Below are 25,531 nucleotides of genomic sequence, written 5' to 3'. Positions count from 1 at the left end.
ACGATAAAATGCCATTTTATCGTCTTGTATAAAAAATAACTATTAACAACTATAACAACATAAAAAAACTGTCTGACTCTGGTTTTTTAAATTATTTAATCTGATTGTATTCATTGCAACAATATTGATCAGCGCTAATAAACATTGAATAAGGAAAATCAAGTCAATTGGAAGATTCAAATAAATAATATCTAGGTGAGCAATTTAAAGATATTATTTTTAACTTTTTTTATTGTGAATTTGAAATCTCAGTGTGCGATCTAATAATATGCATAATATTAATCGTAGTTATTATAAATAAATCAACTTCCACAAACTATTTTCTAACGCTCTACATGTTCGAAAGGGTTCACCTTCCCTATTGCACAAATTTATTTTTCGCTCAATTTTATCTATAGCTTTTTGAACTTTCTTCTTATACTGCCAAATGCATTTTGTACTCTATTGTAAATGTTGAGATGTATTGATTTCATTTTTACCAAAGACGTCAAGTAATGACCCCTCCTCCCGCCCTTTGGTGAGAGGTCCAGGAACCTCGCTGGCCCTTATACTGCTCTACCATTTACAGTCCATCTTTCGGAGTAATGATTTGATTGTTTATATGATATTATTTATTGCATTTTATTTTCCGTATTCAATGTTTTACCCTACGTCATTGTTAAGTTTGAAAGCTTATCAATATTGTAAAGTTGAATAGATTAAATATTAAAAAAAAAAACGGAGCCGGACTTGAAATTAGTTTAAATAAATTATGTTTAAAAGCCCGAAACAAAAAAAATATTAAGTGTGGCATATCATTGTACTCAGGAGACCGAGTTCTTTCAAAACCTGAAATAAAAAATATAGGTCCGTTTTTAAAAAAAATAAGTTGGCCTCTGTATCTCACAAATTATCAGCTAATTTAAAAATCTAAAAATACTATCAGATAGCACTAATAAAGTGGCTGGTGATTTTCTAAAAAGTAATGACAGGGAAAAATAAAATTGATTTTCAAAAAATCCGTTTTTCCAAAAAACTCAGCAAACCTTGAAGTTTTTTTGATGGCATCTTAGTGAACATCCTAAAGCGCAACTTTGCCCCAATTTAACCATGTTCGTATCTATTACGGTTACCGAGATGCCAATGCTTGGACTTCAAATTTGTAGCATCCTGTATAATTGAATTTTTACCATAGTTTGCCTTGGTCTCTTTCGAGAGCTATAAGCAGGCTTCGGAATCTAGTTGACGTGGCTTGAATATCGTCGTCGTCGTCTACTTTATCATCTTCTGCGCCGTGCGTTTTGCCCAGATATTTATCTTAAATTACATTAATTGAAATTAACAATGAAAATAATTCTTTATTATCTTATTAACGGTGTGTCATTGTCAAAGTATTTGTACGTTCCTTTGAATAAGAAGACTAAGGAAGGAGCATATCAAAAATCAATATGGCCGACTTAAATTCCGGTTTATCAGTGTTGTTCTAATTTTATTTAAAAAATGTAAAACTATGATGTAGGGTAGACGTGGAGTAGACTCAATAATTTGTTGTTTTATTTTACGTTGTGAATAAATGTTGGTAGTTATTAAAATTGTTATAAAAATATATAATTCTAATAAAAATAGATAAGTTATAATAAGTATTTATTAACACAAACATCCGATACGCTACTGAAGCAGGTAAGTCAAATTAACGTATCTAAATTCTTTGACATCTAATCTTTGACAAGTAATAAATAAAAAGCTAAAATGCAAGAAAAAATATATAATTTAGTTAATTTAAGTGAATTTCATAAATGATCGGTTTACTACACGTATGTATATTATAGTCACTTACTAGCGAAAAGTTGTTCCATTATTTCACTCAATTTTTGCCGAGATCTACCGCACGCTACACAACCAACTATTTTAGAGTCTTTTCCGATAAATCGCGATAGTGTGACTGTTGATTTAAGTTCTGCCACAATTTCCATCTAGATTTACTACCTTTATACAACTATCAGTAGTAGAATAAATAATAAATAACATAAAATAAGCTCCGTAAAGACTGACAAATCCACAAAATTTCAAATCAAATTCAAATGTGTCAAATGAATCGTCAAACAGAACTGTCAAGGATCCCCACCCTAGAGAGCTTTTATGGTGGCTTTTCCGCCCACCATGCATGAATACATGGATAGCATTATGCTCCTTCCTTAGTCTTCTTATTCAAAGGTACGTTCATATATATTATGCAGCGATTGTTCAACGTTACGTCATCATTATTTGTCAAATACCTAGATCATAATATACCGGGTGCGTCTCAAAAGTGGCTCACCTCTATAACTTTTTTATTTTTTCAGTTATAAAAACGAGATTTGGTATGTTAGTATATGACATAAATTAGGATTAATTGAAATATTCAATTGTTTTCTGTCACTTCCTGTTTCACCGGAAATGAATACAACTTTTGATTTTTAAATGGCACCTTTGGTATTTTTTTACTTTATTCGACAGAAAATGACGCTCTGAATGGAATGACATATCATATGTCGACTTTCGACATTTTTGCATATAGTTTATTTGAAATTATATTATTATTATTTTTTTTTTTGTTTTTTTTTTTAATTTCGCAGTTTACTGGTTATGATACGGCGCAGATCAGCCAGCATGGCAAGATGCTGCGCTATGAGCCTAATCCAGAAAGTGCCTGACAATGTTGGTGGCGTCCAGCACAACAGACTTCTGCATTTTATGGTAAGTGTTATACGGTATCGATATTATTTTTAAATTTTCTTTTAATGTTTTAGGTATCAGACCCATCGTGGATAAGATCACGGGTACGATGAAGACCGATTCCATCCGCCACATAGCTTTAACTTCTCTACGGAGCTCAGCATACTTGGTAAGTTTCTCAGTGTATTTCTGTTTTAGGTTGTGGTTGTTCGGTACTGATATATCTATCAAAAACGCTTTTTTCTCTTGCTTTAGAATAACTGTTATATCTGGTCTGTTATGCTCCATGCGTTTGTCCGTGATTATATCTTTGTCCAAATATATTTTTGCTATATCGTTCTCAACCACCGGCACGGGGACATATTTATAATAAGGGTTTTCGCTCACAGGCTTTAGATTATATAGTTTGAACAATTCAAGGTATACAATAGTTGCCACCCTATTATGCCTTTCAAGGTACTTCGTATGAGCCAGTACAGAGCATCCCGACAATATGTGCTCTACAGTTTCAGTACATTCATTGCAGCGCCTGCAGAGGTCGTTGGACATTTGTTCTCTTAAAATGTATTTCCTGTGATTTTTCGTATTGGTAACATTGTCCTGGATACTTAACATGAAACCCTCTGTCTCTGGATATATTGTACCATTCTTAAGCCAATATAGTGAGTCTGCTCTATTAACTTCTTCTCGTTGGAGGTCATTGTAAAATCTCCCGTGCAATTCTTTCTGTGCCCAATTTTTCAACTCGTCTTTGACATTTTGATATTCTGGTTGTATCGTTGTTGACTTTAAGTTTAAGGGAGTGTAGTTATCGTCAGTGTTTACGATAGCACGGTGTAGGTTTTCAGTATGGTTATGAAAGTAGGTTCTAAGATTTTTTATCTCAGTGGCACATACATTATGTATATTTAAAATACCTCGGCCACCCAAATGCCTAGGAAGCATGAACCGATGTTTTGATGCACGTGGATGATGCATTCTATGTTTCGTTAATTGTACTCGAACATTCCTATTAAGCTCTTCGAGATCAGTTTTAGACCATGCGATAATGCCAAAAGAATATGCAAGTATAGGAATTACATACGAGTTTATAGCCTTAACTAAGTTTTTGGAGTTTAATTTAGTTCTTAAAACGGCCTTCAGTCTTGCATGAAATTGGTTCGTAAGAGTTTGCTTCATCTTTTTGTGTTCCATCTTATTTGTGTGTAGAAATCCCAGATATTTATATGGGTCCCCGTTGGTCGCCATTGCTGAAATAATCATGCAGTCGAGCTCTACTTCAAGTGCATTTACAACTTTGCCTTTATGAACATTCACTATTTGACATTTGGAAAGTCCAAATGTCATACCAATATCTTGACTAATACTATGGACAACTTTCAATATATCTTGTAGCTGAGTGTTGTTAGAGGCATATATTTTCAAGTCGTCCATGTAAAACAAATGGCTTACTGTTGCAGTTACAGTAGATGCTTTTAATTTGTATCCATGTCCTGTTTCTTTTATGGCATTAGATAGAGGATTCAATGCTATAGAGAACCATAAGGCACTCAACGAATCGCCCTGGAATATTCCCCTATGTATTTTAATATTTTCTGTCTCGACGGTTCCAGCGGAGGAGCGAATAACTAGCTTGGTGTGCCATTGTATCATTGCGTGCTTCAAGCATTGTATCATTGCGTGCTTCTTATTATTATTATTATTATTATAGTTTGCGGTTAGTAACGAAAATTTGACTCGAAATACCAAGTGTGTGGTATCAAATTATTCGTAAAAAATGCTTTTTCCAACTATGCTAATGAGCCACCCTCGTTCCATTTGAAAAAAATTGAGATATGATTAAAAATACGATTTGGCCATTTTCTAACTGGCCAGGATAAGACACTAAAAACATTAGATAATCATTTCCATTTTTCCAAGGCTCCTTGACTAAGAATTAGTGTTTTTAACACAGCCATGGCACTCTAGATTGAATTTTAAAATACAATTTTTTATTAAGCGAGAATGTCTAAAGTTGACATATCATATGTCATTCTATTCAGAATGTAATTTTCTATCGAATAAAGTAAAAAAATACCGAGGATGCCATTTAAAAATCAAAAGTTGTAGTCATTTCCGGTGAAACAGGAAGTGACCAAAGACAATTGAATACGTAAATCAATCCTAATTTATGTCATATACTAATATACCAAATCTCGTTTTTTTATCTCAAAAAATAAAAAAGTTATAGGGTTGAGCCACTTTTGAAACGCACCCGGTATACCCTGTTGCGTCTCGAAAGTGGCTCACCCTTTTTTATTTTTTAGATAAAAAACGAGGTTCGGTATGTTAACATATGACATAAGTTAGGATGAATTGACGTATTCAATTGTTTTTGGTCACTTCCTGTTTCACCGGAAATGACTACAACTTTTGATTTTTAAATGGCATCCTAGGTATTTTTTTACTTTATTCCATAGAAAACGACACTCCAATATGACATATAATATTTCAACTTTTGACATTTTCGCTCAAAAAAAAAAATACTATTTTAAATTTCAATCTAGAGTGTCATGGCTGTGTTAAAAATACTAATTTTTAATCAAGGAGCCTTGGAAACATAGTTTTGATCATCTAATGTTTTTCATGTCTTGTTCTGGCCGGCTAAAACATGCCCAAATCATATTTTTAATCATATCTCAATGTTTTCAAATGGAACCAGGGTGGCTCATTAGCATATTTGGAAAAAGCATTTTTTATGAACAATTTGGTACCACACGCTTGGTATTTCGAGTCAAATTGTCGTTATGAACCACATGTTACAATTACAAATAAACAATATTGTCAAAGTGTATGTGGCGCCATCTGTCGAAGAAGCGAGCAACTAAAATCGCAACGTGTCAAGAAATCTGAAGACATTTTTTGTTGTAGCGCCATCTCTTAATCAAGTCGACAAGTAAGCGAAGCAGACAATAGAATGTACTAGTAGATGGCGGACCCGTCCCGATAATTTTGGATTGTTCGCGAAACACTCACCACAGTTATATAAAAGGAGCGATTACGACATTTGGACAGTCTGAAGATAGTCTGAAGTCGAAGTTTGAATATACCGCGCTTTAAATTGTGAAATACCGTTAGAGTAATAGTAGTTGCATAAATTGTGTTGTAAATAGTATAAGTTGTGTGTACAGAGTGAGACAAATAAATTCGTTAAGTATTTTATCGTGAGTTTAAATAGTGGACCCACGGAATCCGTAACAATATGTACGAAAATGTCAAAAGTTGACATATGATATGTCATAGAAAACATATATAGAAAATGGTAGAAATATACCGAGGGTGTTATTTTAAAATTAAAAGTTGTAGTCATTTCCGGTGAAACAGGAAGCGACCAAAAACAATTGAATACGTCAATCAATCCTAATTTATTTTACATACTAATATACCAAATGTGTTTTTTTATCTGAAAAAATAAAAAAAATATAGGGGGTGGGTCACTTTAGAGAGGCACTCGGTATGGTGGATACATAAATCATTATGGAAACTGTCGCAAACATATCAACTACTTAATTTATCTTCTTTCTTTGTTGCACACGCGGTTCTTCTATTTTATCTATCCTTGTCGATGACCTATCGTCCAAATGCCAATTTTGAATATTAATTTGAAGAATTTAATTTGTAAATTGCATATATTTGAACAATACATTGAATGTACTTGCACTTGCATCCTTGACTATATAAAAGCGATCGATTAAAGAGTAATTAATACAATAATTTTTAAAATAAAAAACGCCAAAAACAAGCGTCGTTCCACAATAGAAGTAAGATTATGACAAATGATTATGACAAGATTATCACAGTATGATTACTTTATGATGAAATGTTGGTTTCCATAACAATGTATAATTTGTACTTTCTAAACTGTATAAAATTGTAATTATTTTGGAAATACGTTCAACTTTTAATGCGCAAGTAGGGTCCTCGGAGAAGACAAACCTATTGAATGTTTCATAAGTGCAATAAAGAAGGTTAGAAAATAGCATGTCGTGATTTTGGAGACATCGTTTTTAATGCTAATCGTATGGCGTTTATATGCATCCACGTAAGTATATAATATATTATGATCTATGGTCAAATATGAGTTTTAATGTGTGTATGTGTGACCAATATATTATTATAATATGGTAAATGAGACATATACAGGGTGGTACGAACTGTATTCCGGAAACTTCGGCAGCATATTCTGCAGATAAAAATAAGTAAAAAAGTTCGTATAAATGTATGTATTAAAATGCAAAGTTTTCGAGATACAGGGTGTAGAAGTTTCATTTATATTTCGATTTTTTCCAAGTAATTTCTGAAGTAACGTCAATATTTGAATGAAAATTGGTGTCTGTGAATTTTTTTGGCATGAGAAATTTGATTTTGATGTCAATATGACTACTTCTTGTAGAGGGCACCATCTACATGTGTTTTAATTGTTTTGCAGAGAAATAACTTTTTGTCCGCACCTGTATAAAAGTACTGAATGAAAAAATATACATTTCCGTGACTTTCCACGTAAAAAATGTCTCTTTGCAAAAATCGCTACGAGTAACCGTTCTCAAGATATTTAGAATATATCTAGAAAAGAATATATTTAGAATATTGACTATTTCGTATACATGTCATTATTGACAAAAAATGAACACGTTGAGTAGACAGTTATTGGAATGAAGTAATAAATTCGGGATTTTTTTTTAAATTAATCATAATTATTTTGCGAAGAAATGATGATTGAAGATTCTGTTGAATGATGACAGGTATTGGTAATTTCGATTCTAAATATCTCCAGAACCATTACTCGTAGCGATTTTTCCCAAGAGATCTTTTTTACGTAAAAAATGTCGTAAATGTATATTTTTTACTCAGTAGATTTATACAGGTACGGACTAAAAGATATTACTCTTCAAACCAGTTAATAAATATGTAGGTGGCGCCCTGTACAAGTAGGAGTCATATTCACATCAAAATCAAATTTCTCGTATCAAAAAACTCCCAGACGCCAATTTTAATCCAAATATTTATGTTACTTCAGAAATTATTTGGAAGAAATCGAAATAAAAATAAAATTTCTACACCCGGTATCTCCGAAACTAAGCGTTTTAGGACATACATTTATACGAACTTTTTGACTTATTTTTATCTAAAGCAGAATATGCTGCCGAAGTTTTCGGAATACAGTTCGGACCACCCTGTATAAAGACATATCCTAAAAACAGTGAGTCACTAGCAAGGAATTTCATGTTACGAGCTTAGAGAATAGCACCTCTCTGGTGTTATAGGATCAAGTGGCTATTTTCGTATGTAGACCGCTAAAAATCCTTCTCACCGGATTTCATGAATTCCATAAGGGGTAAGGGTTCTGGCGTTCCATCTTTATCGATGGACAAGAATTTAGGGAAAACCATCGGTACCAGCAACGGATCGGACGCCGATTCATCTGTCAGCATTTTCAAAAGAATGGCCCGCTCTTTGTCCTTTATGGGAGACGACGATTGACCAAAAGTTTTTTCCTGTTTCTTACCCCCGGTACCACGATGCACGTATTCGATCGTCAGACGAATATGTACCGGCTTAACTGGAATAGATTGAATAGAGTCAAGCGGTGTAAAAACGAGAGAGGCCATATTTAGGTAAAAAATGAAACATTCAAATAAAACTACTGAAAACTTACACTCAGATGCAAAAAAAAACGCAACGGACAAATTTTTGGTCAAACGGAAAATGGATAAACTGTTATATTTTTGTTATTTTTAGCCCTATTTTCATGAATTTTTTAACAAACTGTATATAATTATATCAACTTTAATTTCGATACTCAGTTTTTTTTTTAATTTAGTATTTGGCATATTATACAGGATTAATCGAGGGGTTGTTTTTTACCTTAACTTTGACAGACCCTGTGCAATAATTTCGTGTGTAAATTTTCCTAAAATATAATTTTAGGGTCAGAACCATTTCTCTTGAGCATTTTGTTTTTGGGATCATGTCAATACATGCCTTGGTTAATTTTTAAGAGCGAAATGAACTTGCCACCAACAATTTGCAATTTTTTCAATTATCATTTCGTTTTGATTTTCTTTTCATTATGACAATGCAGCTTTGGTGATTATTGTGAACTATATACTACTATGAACTGCCCATCATGTTCGACGTTTGGGAAATGCTTGGCAGGAGGGTTAAGCCGGAGTCTCATGCATCCGAAATCCGATGACATGACGATCCGACGGTGCTCCTATTGGTTGAAATATTTTGACACCAATTTTTATCCGATATTTTTAACTAATCGTCCGACGTCATATAAAGTTAAATTTTGTTTAACTCTTGTACGATATCGTGTGTTTTTTAACCTCACTTTTTTTGAAAACATTGGTTTTTCAAAACAAGTTTAGAGAGAAGTGGGTAATTTCGGGATATTTGGCGAGGAAGTTATTTTTATAAGTATTTCTCCAATAATACATGACATGAATCTCTATTCAATGCAGCAGAAAAATGTCAAAACTATATCAACGTATATGACGTTAATTTTCGTTGAGCGCATGTTGAGCGCGCACGCTCTTAACGATTTCCGTATTCTCGTCTAACGCGCTTAGCGTCTTTACTGATTGCGCTGAGCGCTTTCAAAACGGTTGCCTTAAAGGATCGTTTTGCTTGTCGAACTGTCAGTGAAAATCGAAAAAATTGTGATTTTGTGCGTTATCTTGCTCTTTAGTGAAAATTACTACTTCTTCTATAAATTCCTCAATAAGTAATTGATAATTTACGACTTGGCAGCTATAAATATTGTTCAAAACATCGAAAATGCTGAGAAGCGTCTTCAACACTTCCCTCGTATAATAAGAATAAGGACATATCCATAGAAAAATAGCTTGACATAACTTAACAATAGGTTATGAAATTCACGTAACATTGACATTTTTCATTGTTACATCCGTCAGTTATCAATTTTTGACTATTACCTACATTAGAAATGGTGATGTTGCCAATATGTGCTCAACGCGTATCCAGAACACGATACGCATGGCAACGAGAATACCAAAATCGACTGCTTTGCGTTTCACTGATCGAATACTTGCGCTCACCGCTTTGAACGCGTAACGTTTTTATGTTAAAGTTACAGAATTCGGGCCCTGGTCTTTTTTAAAAATTACATCAAAAGTAATGACAATTGAAAAAATTGCAAATTGATCGTGATCAGTTCATTTCGCTCATAAAAATTAACCAAAGCGTGCATTGACATGATCCGAAAAACAAAATCCTTAGGAGACATGGTTCTTACCTTAATATTATATTTTAGGAAAATTTACATAGGAAATTATTGCACAGGGTGTTTTAAAGTTAGGATAAAAAAACAACCCCTTGATTAACCCTGTATAATATGCCAGTTACTAAAGTTTACAAAAAACTGAGTTTACGAATTAAAGTTGATATAATTATATACAGTTTGCTAAAAAAAATCATGAAAATAGGGCTAAAAATAACAAAAATATAACACTTTAAATTTGACCAAAAATTTCTCTGTTGCGTTTTTTTGCATCTGAGTGTATATTAAGTCCGGTTTCTTGTATAATCTTTGTGCGATGTATAATAAAAAAAATGAAATTACAAATTAGTCCTGTCAAATAAGATTTATTAGAGTGGTCACTTGGAAAAAGTGTTGGAAAGCCAATTATTGATTTGATTGGTTCATTTGACGTGAAAGAGAAGTTTTCTAGATTTGCACAACCGGTTGTTTGGGCGGAATATTGGGGCACCCTGTATAAAAAAGGTTAAGTAGTAATCATTAATTAGGGTGAAACCTATAATGTTAAGCTTCATTCAGAACCTCGCAATTAGTGGATTAAATTAGTATTAATTCAATTAGCGTAGAAGTTTGTTCCTTTAATTTCAATGAGAGCATCCAGAACGTCAAAATTAGTGGTAGACATTTTCAATTAATAGAAAAAGTTATCAAACTTTTAACCTCCCCACTAATTATAAATTTTCAAAATTTGCGAGAAATGTCATTTTGGCCTTTGATTATTTTCCGTCAAGAGAAATTGTGGTTATAAATCAAAATTTGATTGTTTGGTAAGCTAAATATTGGGCTTTCTCTATGGATACAATTGACTAACGCAAGCTGTTGCTAAGATATTCTATTAATTTTAATTGTGTTTTTAATCATTGTGAATGATCGTAAACTAAAAAGTATAAAGTGTAATTGAAACCACTAATTTATTCTACTAATTGCGAGGTTCTGAATGAAGTTTTACAGAGAAACTGCCAAAACCTTTAAAAATCTGTGACACTGTGTATCTTTTATGATACATGATACATACATGATTCGACCTCTTGGACTAGATTCTTGTATGCTCTAGGCGATATGTCCCATCTTTTCGAACTAAAACTTTGCCATCTCACAACTATGACATCTTCCGGCTTGAAATGGTCAAAAATACTTTGCGAAGACTTTGCGATGTTGAACGTTCGTGTTAGATTCATGTAATGATCATCTGTCATTCTAGGTGTAAAATTATTAAAATTTGATTATTGGAAAAAATCATAATATAGTCTCTTGCATTGCCGACCTGAACATATACAGGGTGCTACAAATTCGAGGTGCGAGCATTGGTATCTCGGAAACCGTAATAGATACGAAGATCTGTCTGTTCAACATAAAAAAACTCATGGTAAAAACACGTACAAAATTCATCACAGAACTTCAATACGCTCATGACTGTGCTCTAGTTGTAAATTGGTTACAGCAATTGCAAGAAATGTTGAACACATATACATGGGCATACGAGGCTTTGGGGCTTAAGCTGAACATCAATAAAACTAGAATCATGTGCACTCCCACGGAGGATCACAACAATGCTATAAAGATCGGAGAACAACTATTGGAATATGTTGCGGAATTCAAGTACCTGGGCAGTTTGATTTCGGAAAGGGCCAATATCGACTCTGAAATTCAGCACAGGATTAGCAGCGCCTCAAGAGCATTCTGGAAATTAAAAGACAGGGTTTTCTACAATCATGACTTGAGCACAAAAACGAAACTTGCAGTGTACCGAGTAATAATAATTCCCACCATGTTATATGGAAGCGAAACCTGGGTTCCGTACCGCCGACACATGAACGCATTAAACAAGTTGCAACAGAGACATCTTAGACAACTCTTAAGAATAAAATGGATCCATTATGTCTCAAACGTGTAGATCCTTGAAAAAGCTAACTGCTAAAGTATTGAAGTCATGATTACAAATTCCCGCTAAAGATGGGCTGGTCACGTATGCAGAATGCAAGAAAACCGCATACCAAAATATCTGCTTTACGGTGAGCTTTTAGACGGTAAGAGGAGGCCGGGTGGACAACTCAAAAGATGCAAGGATATTTTCCACGAAAATTTAAAGGGGATTAACAAACAGAATGAGTGGGAAGAAGCAGCTCACCACAGAACGGAATGGAGAAGAATTGTAAACTCAGTTAACAGTTACAACCAAAAAGTGAGGAGGCAACAGAGTAATGAGATTTTTGAATGTCCGGAGTGCGGTAGACAGATAACATTACGTATCGGGCTTTACAGTCACTGAAAATCTAATGAAAAAAAAGCCTTGCGTGACCATCTTCTGATGCGTGCCAAATATTCGTCAGCGAGTAATGGCAGTATGTATGTATGTATGTAGATAGGAAGATGGTTAAATTGGGACAAAGTTGCGCCTTTGGATGTTCCATACTACATACTACCAAAAAATCAAAACAATTTCAAGGATTGCTGTGTTTTTTTAGAAAGAACTGATTTTTTTGAAAGAAATTTTTATTTTTTCCTGTCGTTACTTTTTAGAAAATCAAAAAACTAATTGCACATTCTCATAGCCACTTTATCAGGGCTATATGATAGTATTTTTAGATTTTCAAATTAGCTGACAATTTGTGAGATACATAGGCCAAATTATTTTTTTTAATATGGACCTGCATTTTTTATTTCAGGTTTTGAAAGAACTTAATCTCCTGAGTACAATGATATGCCACACTTTACACTTTTTTTGTGTTTTGGGTATCTTGACAACAAAACTATTTAATTATTATTTAAAATAATTTTAAGACCGACTCTGTTTTTTTAAATTATTTAATCTGATATTATTCATCGCAACAATATTTATCAGCGCTAATTAACATTGCATAATAAAGAACAACAATTGAAAGATTCAAATAAATAATATTGAAGTCAGCAAATTAAAGATGCTATTATTAACTTTTTTATTGTGAATTTGAAATCTTAATAATATGCATAATATTATGGTAGTTATTATAAATAAATCAACTTCAACAAGCTAGTTTCTAATGGTCTACATGTTCGAAAAGGTTACTACATATTTATTATTTTTATTTTATTTATAGCTTTTTGAACAGATCTTCTTATACTTCCGAATGCATTTTGTACTCTTTATTGTAAATGTTGAGATATATTGATTTTACCTTTACAAATGACGTCAAGTAATGCCCTCCTGCTCCGCCCCTTGGCGACAGGTCCAGGAACCTCGCTGGCCATTAAACTGTGCTCTACCATTTCCAATCCATCTTCCGGGGAAATGATTTGATTGTTTATATTATATATTTATATTATTTATTTTATATTATTTAATGCATTTGATTTTCCGTATTTAATGTTTTACTCTACATCATTGTTAAGTTTGAAAGCTTATCAATATTGTAACGATGAAAAGATTAAATATTTAAAAAAACAGAGCCGGGCTTGTAATTAGTTTAAATAAATTGTTTTCAAATGTCGGAAATAAAAAAAATATATTAAATGTGGCATATTATAAAAAAAAGAATATTATAAAAAATGCTTTAAAATTCTTAAAGAGGTTATTGTTAAGGCAAAGAGCATATTCAATAAAACTTTTTTTTTGAATGCCCATAACAAGACCAAAGCAACTTGGAAGTTAGTTAAAAGTATAACACAGCAGGAATATAAATCACCTAGTGTATTCGCAAATTTTTCGGAAAAATATAATGAAGACCTTATCTTAAATAAACTAAACGAATATTTTGTTTCTTCCTCTCATAGAGTATTAAATAGTAACAAAACAGAATTTCAGATTAAAATAAATAACAATTCTTTATTCTTACTTCCTACAAATCCAACAAAAATTCAAAAAACTATCCTCAAACATCGGTTGGTGATGATGAAATACCGATTAAAGTTTTAAAAAAAGTATCGAATATTATTTCAACACCTATAGCATATGTGATAAATCTTTGTTTTACTACCGGATATTTTCCTGATGTGTTAAAGAATGCCCATGTCAGGGCTCTACACAAAAAGGGAAAAAAAGACCATGAGGAAAACTACAGACCAATATCCTTACTCTCAAATGTAAGTAAAATTTTTGAAAAAATCATATCTAGCAGGTTTATTGAATTCTTTGAGCAACACTCACTACTCTCAGACAGACAGAATGGCTTTAGAAAGGGCACATACGCGCAATTTACCAAGCTTTAGAAAAAATATTAAATTCATTAAATAATAACAACAAGACTTTAGCAATGTGCATTGACCTTTCTAAAGCTTTTGATAGAGTGAACCATTAAATTCTATGCAAAAAGTTGGAAATCGTGGCTTTGGATTTGATTAGAAGTTATTTAGAAGGTAGAACTCAGCAAGTAATAGAATATAACGACCATGGTACATTATGGAGGTCAAAAAAACTTTCTGTAAGTCATGGAGTTCCACAAGACTCTATTCTCGGTCCTTTTTTATATATAGTATATACTAACGAACTCCCACTGGTATCCTCTGAATATATTACACTTTATGCCAATGATGCAAACATCGTTTTTAGTGAGAAAGATAATTATGAACTGGAGTTAAAGGCTGTTAATACTTTGGAAACCCTAAATGATTACTTTTTGGCTAATGACCTTTTACTGAATGTTTCGAAAACACAGCTATTATTATTCGGAAACAGAACAAGGGAGATTATTAAATTGCTCTATAATGACAACGAAATTGTTTCTGCCAAAAATGTATCACTTCTGGGAATTAATGTAGATAGAAGGTTAGATTGGAAATATCACATAGCATGTGTTGTTTCTAATATAGCTCGTTTTAGTTACGCAATGAAAATTATCTCTGAAAATATATCTGAAGACGTTGCAATAACAGCATATTATGCCTATATCTGAAATACGCTATGGCTTGATCTTCTGGGGGAACTCATCGGATGTTAATAGGATAATGATTGTACAGAAGCGAAACATTTTCAAATTAAGTTATCGTGTAAAATTTTTTATAGAAAGGAAAATACTAACAATAATCTCTATGTATATTCTGGATTCGGTAGTATTTGTTTACGACAATGAAAGTCTCTTTAAAGAACCAGAGTTAAAACATCAATACTCTACTAGAAATAGAGATATGTTACAAACCGACAAGAGCAACTATACGTATGTACAGAAGAATGTGAAGCACAGCATTATAAAGTTATATAATACTTTCCCACTCTCAGTTACTGAATTACCTAGACCAAGATTACTGTTAACCCTAAAAATGTATCTATTAGACAAGGCATTTTATACGCTAGATGAATTCTATGCAGACCAGTGTAAGCTGTTAATATAGCATTTAATATTATTTGTAGTAGGTATTATTGTGTTTTCAATTTATTTTCTTGTTAAAATTATATAAATATTGAAACTATTAAATTATAGTTATGTAATACAGTATAAAGACTCTTCAGAAAAGTATTTTAGGAATCATGTTTATATTACGATACATTTAGTAGTATATGAGTCTTTTAGTATCTTGAGTTTTTTGTTAACATGTTCCACACCCATCTTGGGTCAATTTATGTAATTGTATTACTTGGAACTAATAAAGATTTATCTATCTATCTATCTATCTATTATTGTACTCAGGTGACCGAGTTCTTTCAAAACATGAAATAAAAAAGCAGGTCCGTATTTAAAAATATTAAGTTGGCCTCTGTATCTCACAAATTATCAGCTAGTTTGAAAAGCTAAAAATTCTATTAGATAGCCCTAATAAAGTGACTTGATTTTTTTAAAAAGTAACGACAGGAAAAAATAAAACCAATTTTCAAAAAATCCGTTTTTCCAAAAAACTCTGCAACTCTTGAAAATTTAAAACTTTTTTGATGGCCTTTTGGTGAACATCCCAAAGCGCAACTTTGTCCCAATTTAACCATGTTCCTACCTATTACGGTAACCGAGATATCAATGCTCGTACCTCGAATTTGTAGCACCCTGTATATAATCTAGGATTAAAATACACGACGTATTAAAATTAATAATAATTTTGCAGATATAATCTGAACTCACTCTTTCCAGGAGCGCTGATCAGAGGGACATTCATATATAGGCTGCATAGTTCCGATATACAGTTTAAGCCTCACCACACTTGGACTCGTGGCTACTCCTACTTTATCGCTTATAGAAAACAATAAGAATGGCAGGATCAATGTTAAGGTAAGTACAATGAAGAGGATTCCTCCTATGGTATACTTCAGTTTCCTTTTCTTCTTCCTTCCTGATTCTTTACTGGTCAGATTTTCGAATTCTCTTTCACACTGTAAACCAAAATCGAGGGAGTATGATCTATACCAAAGACATCTAAATAAAGGGAGACAAAACAATATACATTTTGTCGCGATCACGATCCGTGTTCCGCAAAAATCGATGATAACAGATTTACGCGGTATTATGTGGTAGAATACGGTTCGGAGTTCCAAATGTTATTATTGTTATTAGTGTTTTTTGGGTACCTATAGAAACTTTAAACTAAATATTTGTATAGGTATATAACTTTAATTAATATAACATTTTTCAATAACTTTCTTCAGAGAAATGAATTCCCTAAAGAATGGAAGAGATCCAAATTAACCCTAATAGAGAAACCCCGGAAGCACCTAAATGATCCACCAAAATATCGTCCGATTTGCCTCATTGATGTAATCGGGAAAGTCTATGAGAAACTCATCAATACGCGACTCTTGGAAGAAATTAGGAAGAAACGAAATGGTATGCATCAAAACCAGTATGGATTTGTAAAGGGGAAATCTACCACACATGCAATGAAGAAAATATCGGATATCGTGAAAAGAAAAGCCACTTGGCATAATGCTTTGATTTTAGTCGACGTTAAAAATGCATTTAATTGCGCGTCATGGGAAATAATTATTAAAGATCTTAGAAGATGGGGCATAAGTGGCTATTTGGTGAACATAATAAGAAGCTATCTTGATAATAGATTTATAGTTCTCAATAGAGAAGATGAAAGAGAGGTATTCGGTGGCATCCCACAGGGCTCGGTGCTGAGGCCAACTCTGTGGAACATATTATACGACAGTGTCATGGAGCTTACTGTACCAGGTGGGACAGAGTTGATCTGTTACGCCGATGATCTTGCTGTGATAATAACAAAATAAACGACCTCGACCTAATGCAGACTGTGGATGACACACTAAAGATCATAGCCAGATGGATGCGTGAGCACAGACTGGAAATAGCTGTGGAAAAAGCAGAGGCGATTTTACTGAGCCGCAAGAGAAAAGTTGACCATATAAGGTTTAATTTTAAGGATATAATAATAAATCCAGTAAAGCAAGTCAACTATCTTGGATTCCACATAGACCGTGCACTCACGATGGGCCTGCACATCAAGGAGGTGTGTCTGAAATCACAACGAACTGCTAAAGCGTTGTCCGCAATATTGCCAAACGTTCGGGGCCCAACACCAGCAAAGAGAAGAGTGTTAGCATATGCGTGCCAGAATATTATTATGTATGGAGCACCTGTGTGGAACGAAGCAACCAATATGCACGTAAATAAAAAAAGGTGCACAGAGAGTCATGGCTTTGAGGGTCTGCTCGGCGTATCGGTCTACTTCAACTGAGGCAGCCTTGGTGATATCGGGTCTGGTGCCCTTGCATCTTCTCTCAAGAGAAAGAGAACGACTCTTTCTCAAGGGTGAACACAACGTACATACCAGGGCAAGCAGAGAGATGGAGAGAAACCGCACAGTGCTACCTAGCAGTGGCAGGCAGAATGGGAAGTATCACAAAAAGGAAGATGGACATATAAGCTAATCCCAAATATAAATATGTGGATTAAAAGAAAGCATGGAGAGGTAAACTTCTATCTTACCTGTGTAAAATTGGAAAGAGGGAAGTCGCGCAATGCCGATACTGTGCTGAACCCAATGATACTCCAGAACACACAATGTTTGCTTGTCCAAGATGGGAACAGGAAAGATGTGAGGTACGCATGACGATTGGTGGCAACATCTCCGCAGATACCTTCTTAAAATCGGTAACTGAAAGAAGAGAAAACTTTGAAGCCATCTCAAAACTGGCCCAAAATATACTAGAGGCAAAATACAGCGAAGAGCAGGGGTAATGACAAAAAAGGAACAGTCCGGCGCTACTTGAGGAGATGCGTCCAGCGGGTCCAGGTAGACGTGGCAGGAGCAAGGGGGTGACGTTTAGTGGGTAGTGTCCTCCAGACAGCTTAAGGAGAGATTGAGACCCACACTCCGTACGTAAAGGTATTTTACACCTCCAAAAAAAAAAAAATTAATATAACATAGATTGTGCCAGTACACTAACCTTTGAAATTATTTTTAGTTTTCTAATTAAATTATATTAGGGAAATTATAATGACAACTAGCAACACCGCTGTGGATTCATCTTTACTACGAAATCGTAGAAATCTGTAGGAATTACGCTGACATTTGACGTTTTCATTTGTTTTCATTCAACTGATATTTGACAGTCCGCGGTTGTGAGTTTTCTGCGGTAGTTGAAAGTTTTTGTACCTTTTGAACAACTTTTTAATAATTATTAGTGTTTATTGCAAAGAAAACTATTTAAAGTAGTTTTTAACTTACTACTCTACGATGGTTCGCCAGTACAGAGTTTGTAAAAAGATGGACTATTCTAACCCGGAATAGAAATTTCGACGGTAAGTGTCATTACGTTTTTTACCTTTAGCCATGCTTACAGTAGCGTATTTAGATACTTAGTTATAAGTAGATTATTACAAAAATACGTATATTTTCTTATTTGTTGGCGCTTTCGATTGTGAAATTAGAGTTACCCTCAGTTAGACCTCAGACAAAACTAATTATAATGGAAAATTGTCTGAAGCAATCCCAAGCAATTTTTGATAAAATTCATCAATTTTTGATAAAAAAAACACCACTGTCACGCCACTGATAGAGCCAAATGACAGAAAGATAGGCGAAACTCAACCGTATTGTCATATTTATGTACCCATCTCTTTTTAACTCTCATAAAAGTGTCAAACCATGTATGATTCTAAAAAATTGAGTTTTATGAATGCAGTGTTCTGTCTACCCATTTAGATATCTTTGATCTACGAGCCCTAACAACTATATGTTGGGACAAGGTCTTTTTTTGCAATAAAAATAGTAATTTGTTAAAACGACTCAATTTTATTTTGTTTATTATTCTAAATTCAAACATTACAATAGGATCTAGACAATTTTACTATATTTTTATAACTTTGCAAACAAATCACTTTTGATAATAGCTTATTTTGCCAAAATCAAGCTAAATTTGCTGACAACTATATATTGGGACAGCACAACAAGAAATTTGTTTAATACGGAGTCACATCACCTTTCGCCTTAACGACTGCCTGAACTTTTAATGGCATTGTATTTACAAAAGATTGGCACATTTGAGGAGAAAAATTATCTCAAATTTCCTGCAGTTTTGTCCGTAAATCAAAAATTGTTCGTTGAGGGTGGTTTCTTAGATATTGCTTCATTTTATGCCACACAGTTTCTATAACATTGAGATCCGGACTACTTGCAGGATGGGATAGAACTTTTATATTATTATTACCGGACCAATTTTTAGTTAATTTTGCTGAATGGCACGATGCTCCATCTTGTTGGAAAATATAGTCTTCGTTTGGAAATAATTCTTGAGCATTAGGCAAAGTGAGGTCTCAGGTATATGTTGATATTTTTGGGCGTTAACAGTGCCATCTATAAAATTTAATTTACCCAAACCTCTTGCTGACATGCAACCCCAAACCATAATTAACTTAGGAAATTTAACAACCCTCTTTAAGCAATCTTTATGAAAGGCTTCTGCTTTATTTAGTATTATTGGTTTTCAATGATCTCCAACGCAAACATCAAATTTAGACTCATCGCTAAATATGACCCTCGATATGACCTTATTCCAATCATTTCGTGTCCACGATAATTTAGATTTTGCCCAATTGTAGCGATTTTTCTTTTGAATTTCTGTCAGTAGCGGTTTTTCTTTGGCCTAAAAGAATTTGTATCAATAATCTTCAGGTAATTGATTATCCACACAAAATAAAGTTTATGTTGTAAAACCCCAGACCGCATTTATGGATATACTTTCGGCAACATTCTCTTGATTTTTGTCGATTTCTCTTGATCTTTTTTTAAAAACCAGTTACAGTATTCCACTTAACTGTTACTTCGCGAAGAGTACTTCTCGCAGACTTGCAAACTTATACTAAATTTCGTAAATCTCTCTGAGATACAACTTTTGGCCTTCCCGAACTTTTACCTCTAACGTCTACATTGATCGACAGATTCGCCGTATTTTTTTATTATATTAAAGACCGTGGTTTTTGGAATACTTAAATCATCAGAAATTTTTCGAATTGTTTTTCCCGTACTGTATTGACGAATGATAATTTCGCGTAGTTTTTGATTTGTAGCTTTTCCACGGACCATTACTTTGAATTAGATTAACAAAATTGAAAATTAAAAAAATTAAAATTACTTACAGTAAATCTCACTACTCAAAGTATCGACTCACTTACAAACTGTCAATGCTGAAGTAAACAGTTTGCGACATTTGTGACGTTTATAGCAAAGCCGCCTATGATGATATTAATTATTTAAAAATACTTGTCCCAACATTTAGTTGTCAGCAAATTTGTCCTTTTATGAACAAAATCCGCTACTGTAAATATGGATGGATTTATAAATTCATAAAAATATTGTCAAGTTGTTTAGGATATATGGCTATGTTTATATTTAAAAAATTAAACATATAATTTTCAGTCATTTTGAAAAACCAGGGCAATAATTCCAAAATATGACCTTGTCCCAACATATAGTTGTTAGGGCTCGTATACTGTATTGTTAAAGTTCTAAAATTGTCATGGTAATGAAATTCTTGAAATGAAACTATAATAATAGAATTTTTCATTTTTAAATAGCTCTACTTAATAAAACGAAAGGTTTGAAAAGCAATAATTTTATTATCCTTTTGATTTTTAAGTAATATACGGTTAAATAATATAGGTTGAATATAACATAGCAAAGATTTCAGCAATTTTATAACAAACGGAAATATTGTTTTTGTGGCTTTTTCTGCGTAATATCCATTTGGTTGTATATCGACTATTGTTAACTTATAAACTAAATTTCAACTTTAAAAACGTTCTATTCATGATTTTACCAATATACCGATATAATAATAATGTTATTCAATATCATGTATATTTCATATCAAACTTCTAGTTGCGTAATCGAGGGCGCGATTTTAAATTAATTGTTGACAACCATGGAAATATTCGGCGCCGGGCTGACTAACTGGAACTTAAATTTCGCGTTGGGGATTCAGGTGGTAGCTCTCTCATTGACTTATTTCCTGACATTGTCATTCTTTTTGACACTTTAATTTTGTATTACGAGTTTTTGTTTTTAATAAATAGTGTTTTTAAGCTTAAAATATTTACTAGCAGATACTGTAGTCGAACATTGTTCTTTTTATTTTATGCGAAGTATATGTACGGGATGGGTCAAATTGGACGCTTTTAAAGGGAAACACCTTTTTCTATAAGAGATAGACAAAAACTAATATTGGAAAACGTAAAAAGATGCTTTGGAAATGTTTTCATAAAAATACAAAATTTTCCATAGCAAAAAAGTTACAGCGATTTGTTAAAAATGCACAATTTTGAAAAACACCCCGTAACTTCGAAACAGTAATAGATATCGATATGCGGTTTTCACCGTCATGATATTAATTTTCGTCTATCTCCTATAGAAAAGGGCGTTTCCCTTTAGAAGCGTCCAATTTGAGCCACCCTGTACAAGATAGCTGAATAGCCGTAAAAAACTCATCGCAACTTTATTAGAATATTTTGAACGGTTAGATTTGGTTTGGTTAGAAAAACGGTAGTAATGGTCCTTTATGTCCCTTAAGTGCTGTTAAGAAGGTGAGTTTTGTTGATGTAAATAATAACTGTTTATATATTTATAATTAATTTATTTTTGTTTCCGAAAATATTTTGATTAAATGAAAATATGTAAAAGTGGGCAACGCTGTGCCGGTCAAGCTTAATCACGTCAATAAAAGTTTATTTGATATGAACTATAGTTACCATTTGATCAAACATATTTGCAGTAATGTCCTCCATTTTAAAATACTCAGATACTCCTAGGCAAGTATCCGTAATTGTCCAGTCCAGCAAAGTTCGAAGTTCAAACAGGTAAGGGCATAGATTGTAAAACTTAAACGCAAACCTAGAATAATATTTTAACATTTTACTTATTAGGATTAAAAATCAAAAATTGGTATGATCAAGCAGCAACGTCTGTAAAACAAGTATTTTAAGAAAGCTGGCACTTTGATATATCTTTTACTATGCTCTATGGAATAGCGGGCAGGCCGTCTGGCTGCCGATAGATGTTGCGTTCACTACTGCGCATTGAAAGAAATTCCTATATTTGTATTTAGTCTTTTAAATACTATATAGTAGGTACTGAATATAAATCCTTTAAGTCTCCATAGCGCTGCGCGAAAACGTTCAATACCGGCTCGGGGTAAACTTTTTTTGTTTTATTTTCGTTTATTTTCTGACAGTATTATTAAATAACTGTTTTTTTAATCACCAAAATTACATTGAACTCTGGACTTCTTGCTTTATAGGCTGAGCGTTGTCGCGCCGCGCATTGGATACTTGTTCGATTTATATTCAATACTAGAATTAACGGACTAGATAAAAAAATATAGGATCATCTTTCAATGCGCAGTAGTGAACGCAACGTTATCGGCAGCCAGACGACTCGCACGCTGTTCCAGAGAGCATAGCAAAAGATATATTAAAGAGCCAACTTTCTTAAAATACTTTCTCGAAAACGTTGCTAGCTCTTATGGTGCGTTTAGATTTGAGCACGCACGGCATTCGTTCGCGCTCTCGGCTCCGTTCAAATTAAAAACTTATTTTTCGACGAATGCAGTGATCCATTTGTGCGCGCACAGCAGAGTTGTGTTGGCGAAAATAATGGACGACCAAGAAATAGTCGAGGCTGCAGTCATTGTTATGCACAGCTTAATTATTAAAAAGGAGAAAAATTGAAAACATCGTCGCTGGGTGGCAAACCCAAATTTTTATAAATAAATTGTTTTAATAAATTACTGCTACAACTTAGTGTCTGAGGAGGGCTATGATCAGTTCAAAAACTTTACAAGAATGACCAGACCCGACTTTGAATATTTACAAAATTTAATAACACCAAAAATTACGAACAAAAGATACACATTTTAGAATAGCAATTTCATTAATATCGACATATTCAATATTATAATTTTATTTACAAGATCTTGCCATGCTTTTTTTTATTTTTTAATAATACAAAGAATGTTTAACATCCAATAATATAGGCAACTTTTCATATTCTTCAATTAATAATAACGAAGATTCATTGATCCACTCCATAATTTTAATAAAGATAACGAAAAAAAATCACACACGCACGCACGAAGGCAGATAAAACAAATTGCCGGTTCAAACTGAGCGTTCGCACACACATAAAATCCCTTTGAGCACGGATCCCCACCAAACGGCTCACGTTCGCGGCTGCTCGCGCACAGACAGATTCAGAGTGAGCGTGCGCGCACAGCCGTTTACACTTGAGCATTCGCGGAGGATCAGTGCGTGCGTGCTCAAGTCTAAACGCACCATTAGATTATACGACATACGTTGGTCATGCTCATTCAACTAGGCAAGTACATTATTTTAAAATTCATCAACACCGAACAGTTAACATCGAAAAATATTTTAGTTTCATTGATTCAAAAGAAAGCGTTGAAGAACAACTCGAATTAAAATGTTGTGATAACGGAGAAAGCGGTCAAAATTTGTAAATTATAAAATACTAAAATTCTAGATACTAAATACGAGGGTCAGGTTTGAATCATACTGTACGACCTGTACGTACCTATTAAATGTACCGTATCTATGCCACAAGAAATGCATGGATATCAACATGGGGTACCCATTTCTTATTTGATACGCGGATAACAGGAAGTATATACATTTTATAACGTAGAAAATTTGTACAGGGGGCGTCTCGCTGAATACTCTGTAAATAAAAAAATAAGAAAGTAAGTAACTGAATAAAAAAAATACCATATGATAAAACAAACGGCTGGGAAAGGACAATCGATGATAAGTTTGACGGGCTCAATCTTTAGACGTCATTTCGTAAAAATTGACATTAAGCTTGTCAAAACATACATACCAATAATTATAGAAAGGGTAAAAAAGGATAGAACGTTTCCAGATACACAAATCTAGTTACTACACCATTTAAAAATAACGTTTACTTAATATAAAAATAAATTACAACTTTTGTCAGGCCACTTGGTCATAAACGCCATTAAAATTACTTTTTAAGAAGAGTACGGGCTAAGTAGTGACGTCTAGACCTTGACGTCGTCAAAATTAGCACCTGTCTTTCCTCAGCCGTCTTTGACGCCGTTTTTCTTTATCGTAAGGTACTATTAACATACTACCTGTTGGTTACCATGGGGTAAATTACAAAATACCACATATGATAACTAAAAACTTGGAAAAAGTGAAACATGATCTTGATGAATCGTCGTTTTCCTTTGTATATCCATCTGTCTATTACCATCAGACTTATCTGTATCAAAAACGTCACTATAAATTCCATCGGAACTTTGTTTGTCATCATGAAACCTACGATACCGTGCTTTTCATGAAGAGACTGAAAAAATGATATATAATATACACTCAGATGTAAAAACACGCATACGTAATGGAGAATTTTTTTGTCCAGTTTATAGAGTTATAATTTTTATCCCTATTTTTATGATTTTTTAGCAACTCCGTTGCAATAATTTAGTGAGAAAAGTTTTCTAAAGCGTTATTTTTCGGTCAGAACCATGTCTTCTAAGCATTTTGTTTTTTGGCTCAGGTCAACACATGCTTTGTTAAAATTTTAGGACCGAAATAAACTTGCCACCAGCAATTTTTATTTTTTATGAGGTGGCTTTCTTAATTATTGTCGTAATGGGTTAGTCCTAAAAATTCAAAACGTGTTTCTATAGTAATATTAATTTCGTCTTCATTTTTTTGATTGTAGAATGTTTAGGAGGGGAGTTCATCACCGCAACCTTACGGATCTACCGTGTTCCCCTTTCTTGAGTTATAACGAGCTATAAGTCATCATATAGTTCAGGGCTCTAACAAAAGCCAGTATCTGAGACGGCTCTACAGAGTCCAGCCCTCCATCCTTGATATTAGCCGTACCAAAGTTCATGGCACAAACGGTCGTCGTCTTGGCGTGTCAGTGATAAGGTGTTCTGATGTTTCCCCATTTTCCCCACAGAATCTTCATTCGCAGTTGTTTCTCAGCGTCAGCATACTGAGGTGTTCGTTGAGGAGACAGTGTCCTGTTAGAAACTCCGTGACAATCCGAAGATTGTTTTTACTTAAATCAAGGAAAATCTTTGATTTTTCTCGGTCTAGGTAGGTTCTG

General features: G+C 33.5%; 1 protein-coding gene across 1 annotated transcript in view; it reads right to left on the bottom strand.

Annotated features, from left to right (window-relative positions):
* The window catches only part of LOC115874409 (piezo-type mechanosensitive ion channel component-like), a 160,363-nt gene that overhangs the window by 9,862 nt on the left and 124,970 nt on the right, over positions 1-25,531 (bottom strand). The window contains exons 32-38 of the mRNA XM_030889573.1: positions 24,543-24,757; positions 23,966-24,109; positions 22,126-22,267; positions 16,042-16,289; positions 11,034-11,215; positions 8,045-8,293; positions 1,170-1,296 (exon numbers count right to left, since the gene is read on the bottom strand). Of these exons, the coding sequence (XP_030745433.1) occupies positions 1,170-1,296; positions 8,045-8,293; positions 11,034-11,215; positions 16,042-16,289; positions 22,126-22,267; positions 23,966-24,109; positions 24,543-24,757 (1,307 nt within the window). The remainder of the gene's footprint in view (positions 1-1,169; positions 1,297-8,044; positions 8,294-11,033; positions 11,216-16,041; positions 16,290-22,125; positions 22,268-23,965; positions 24,110-24,542; positions 24,758-25,531) is intronic.

This window comes from Sitophilus oryzae, unplaced genomic scaffold, assembly GCF_002938485.1.
Source record: "Sitophilus oryzae breed Bouriz unplaced genomic scaffold, Soryzae_2.0 scaffold_1275_pilon_pilon, whole genome shotgun sequence".
Taxonomy (NCBI): domain Eukaryota; kingdom Metazoa; phylum Arthropoda; class Insecta; order Coleoptera; family Curculionidae; genus Sitophilus; species Sitophilus oryzae.
Note: the sequence above shows the minus strand (reverse complement) of the source record. Positions and strands in the feature narration are given on the sequence as shown.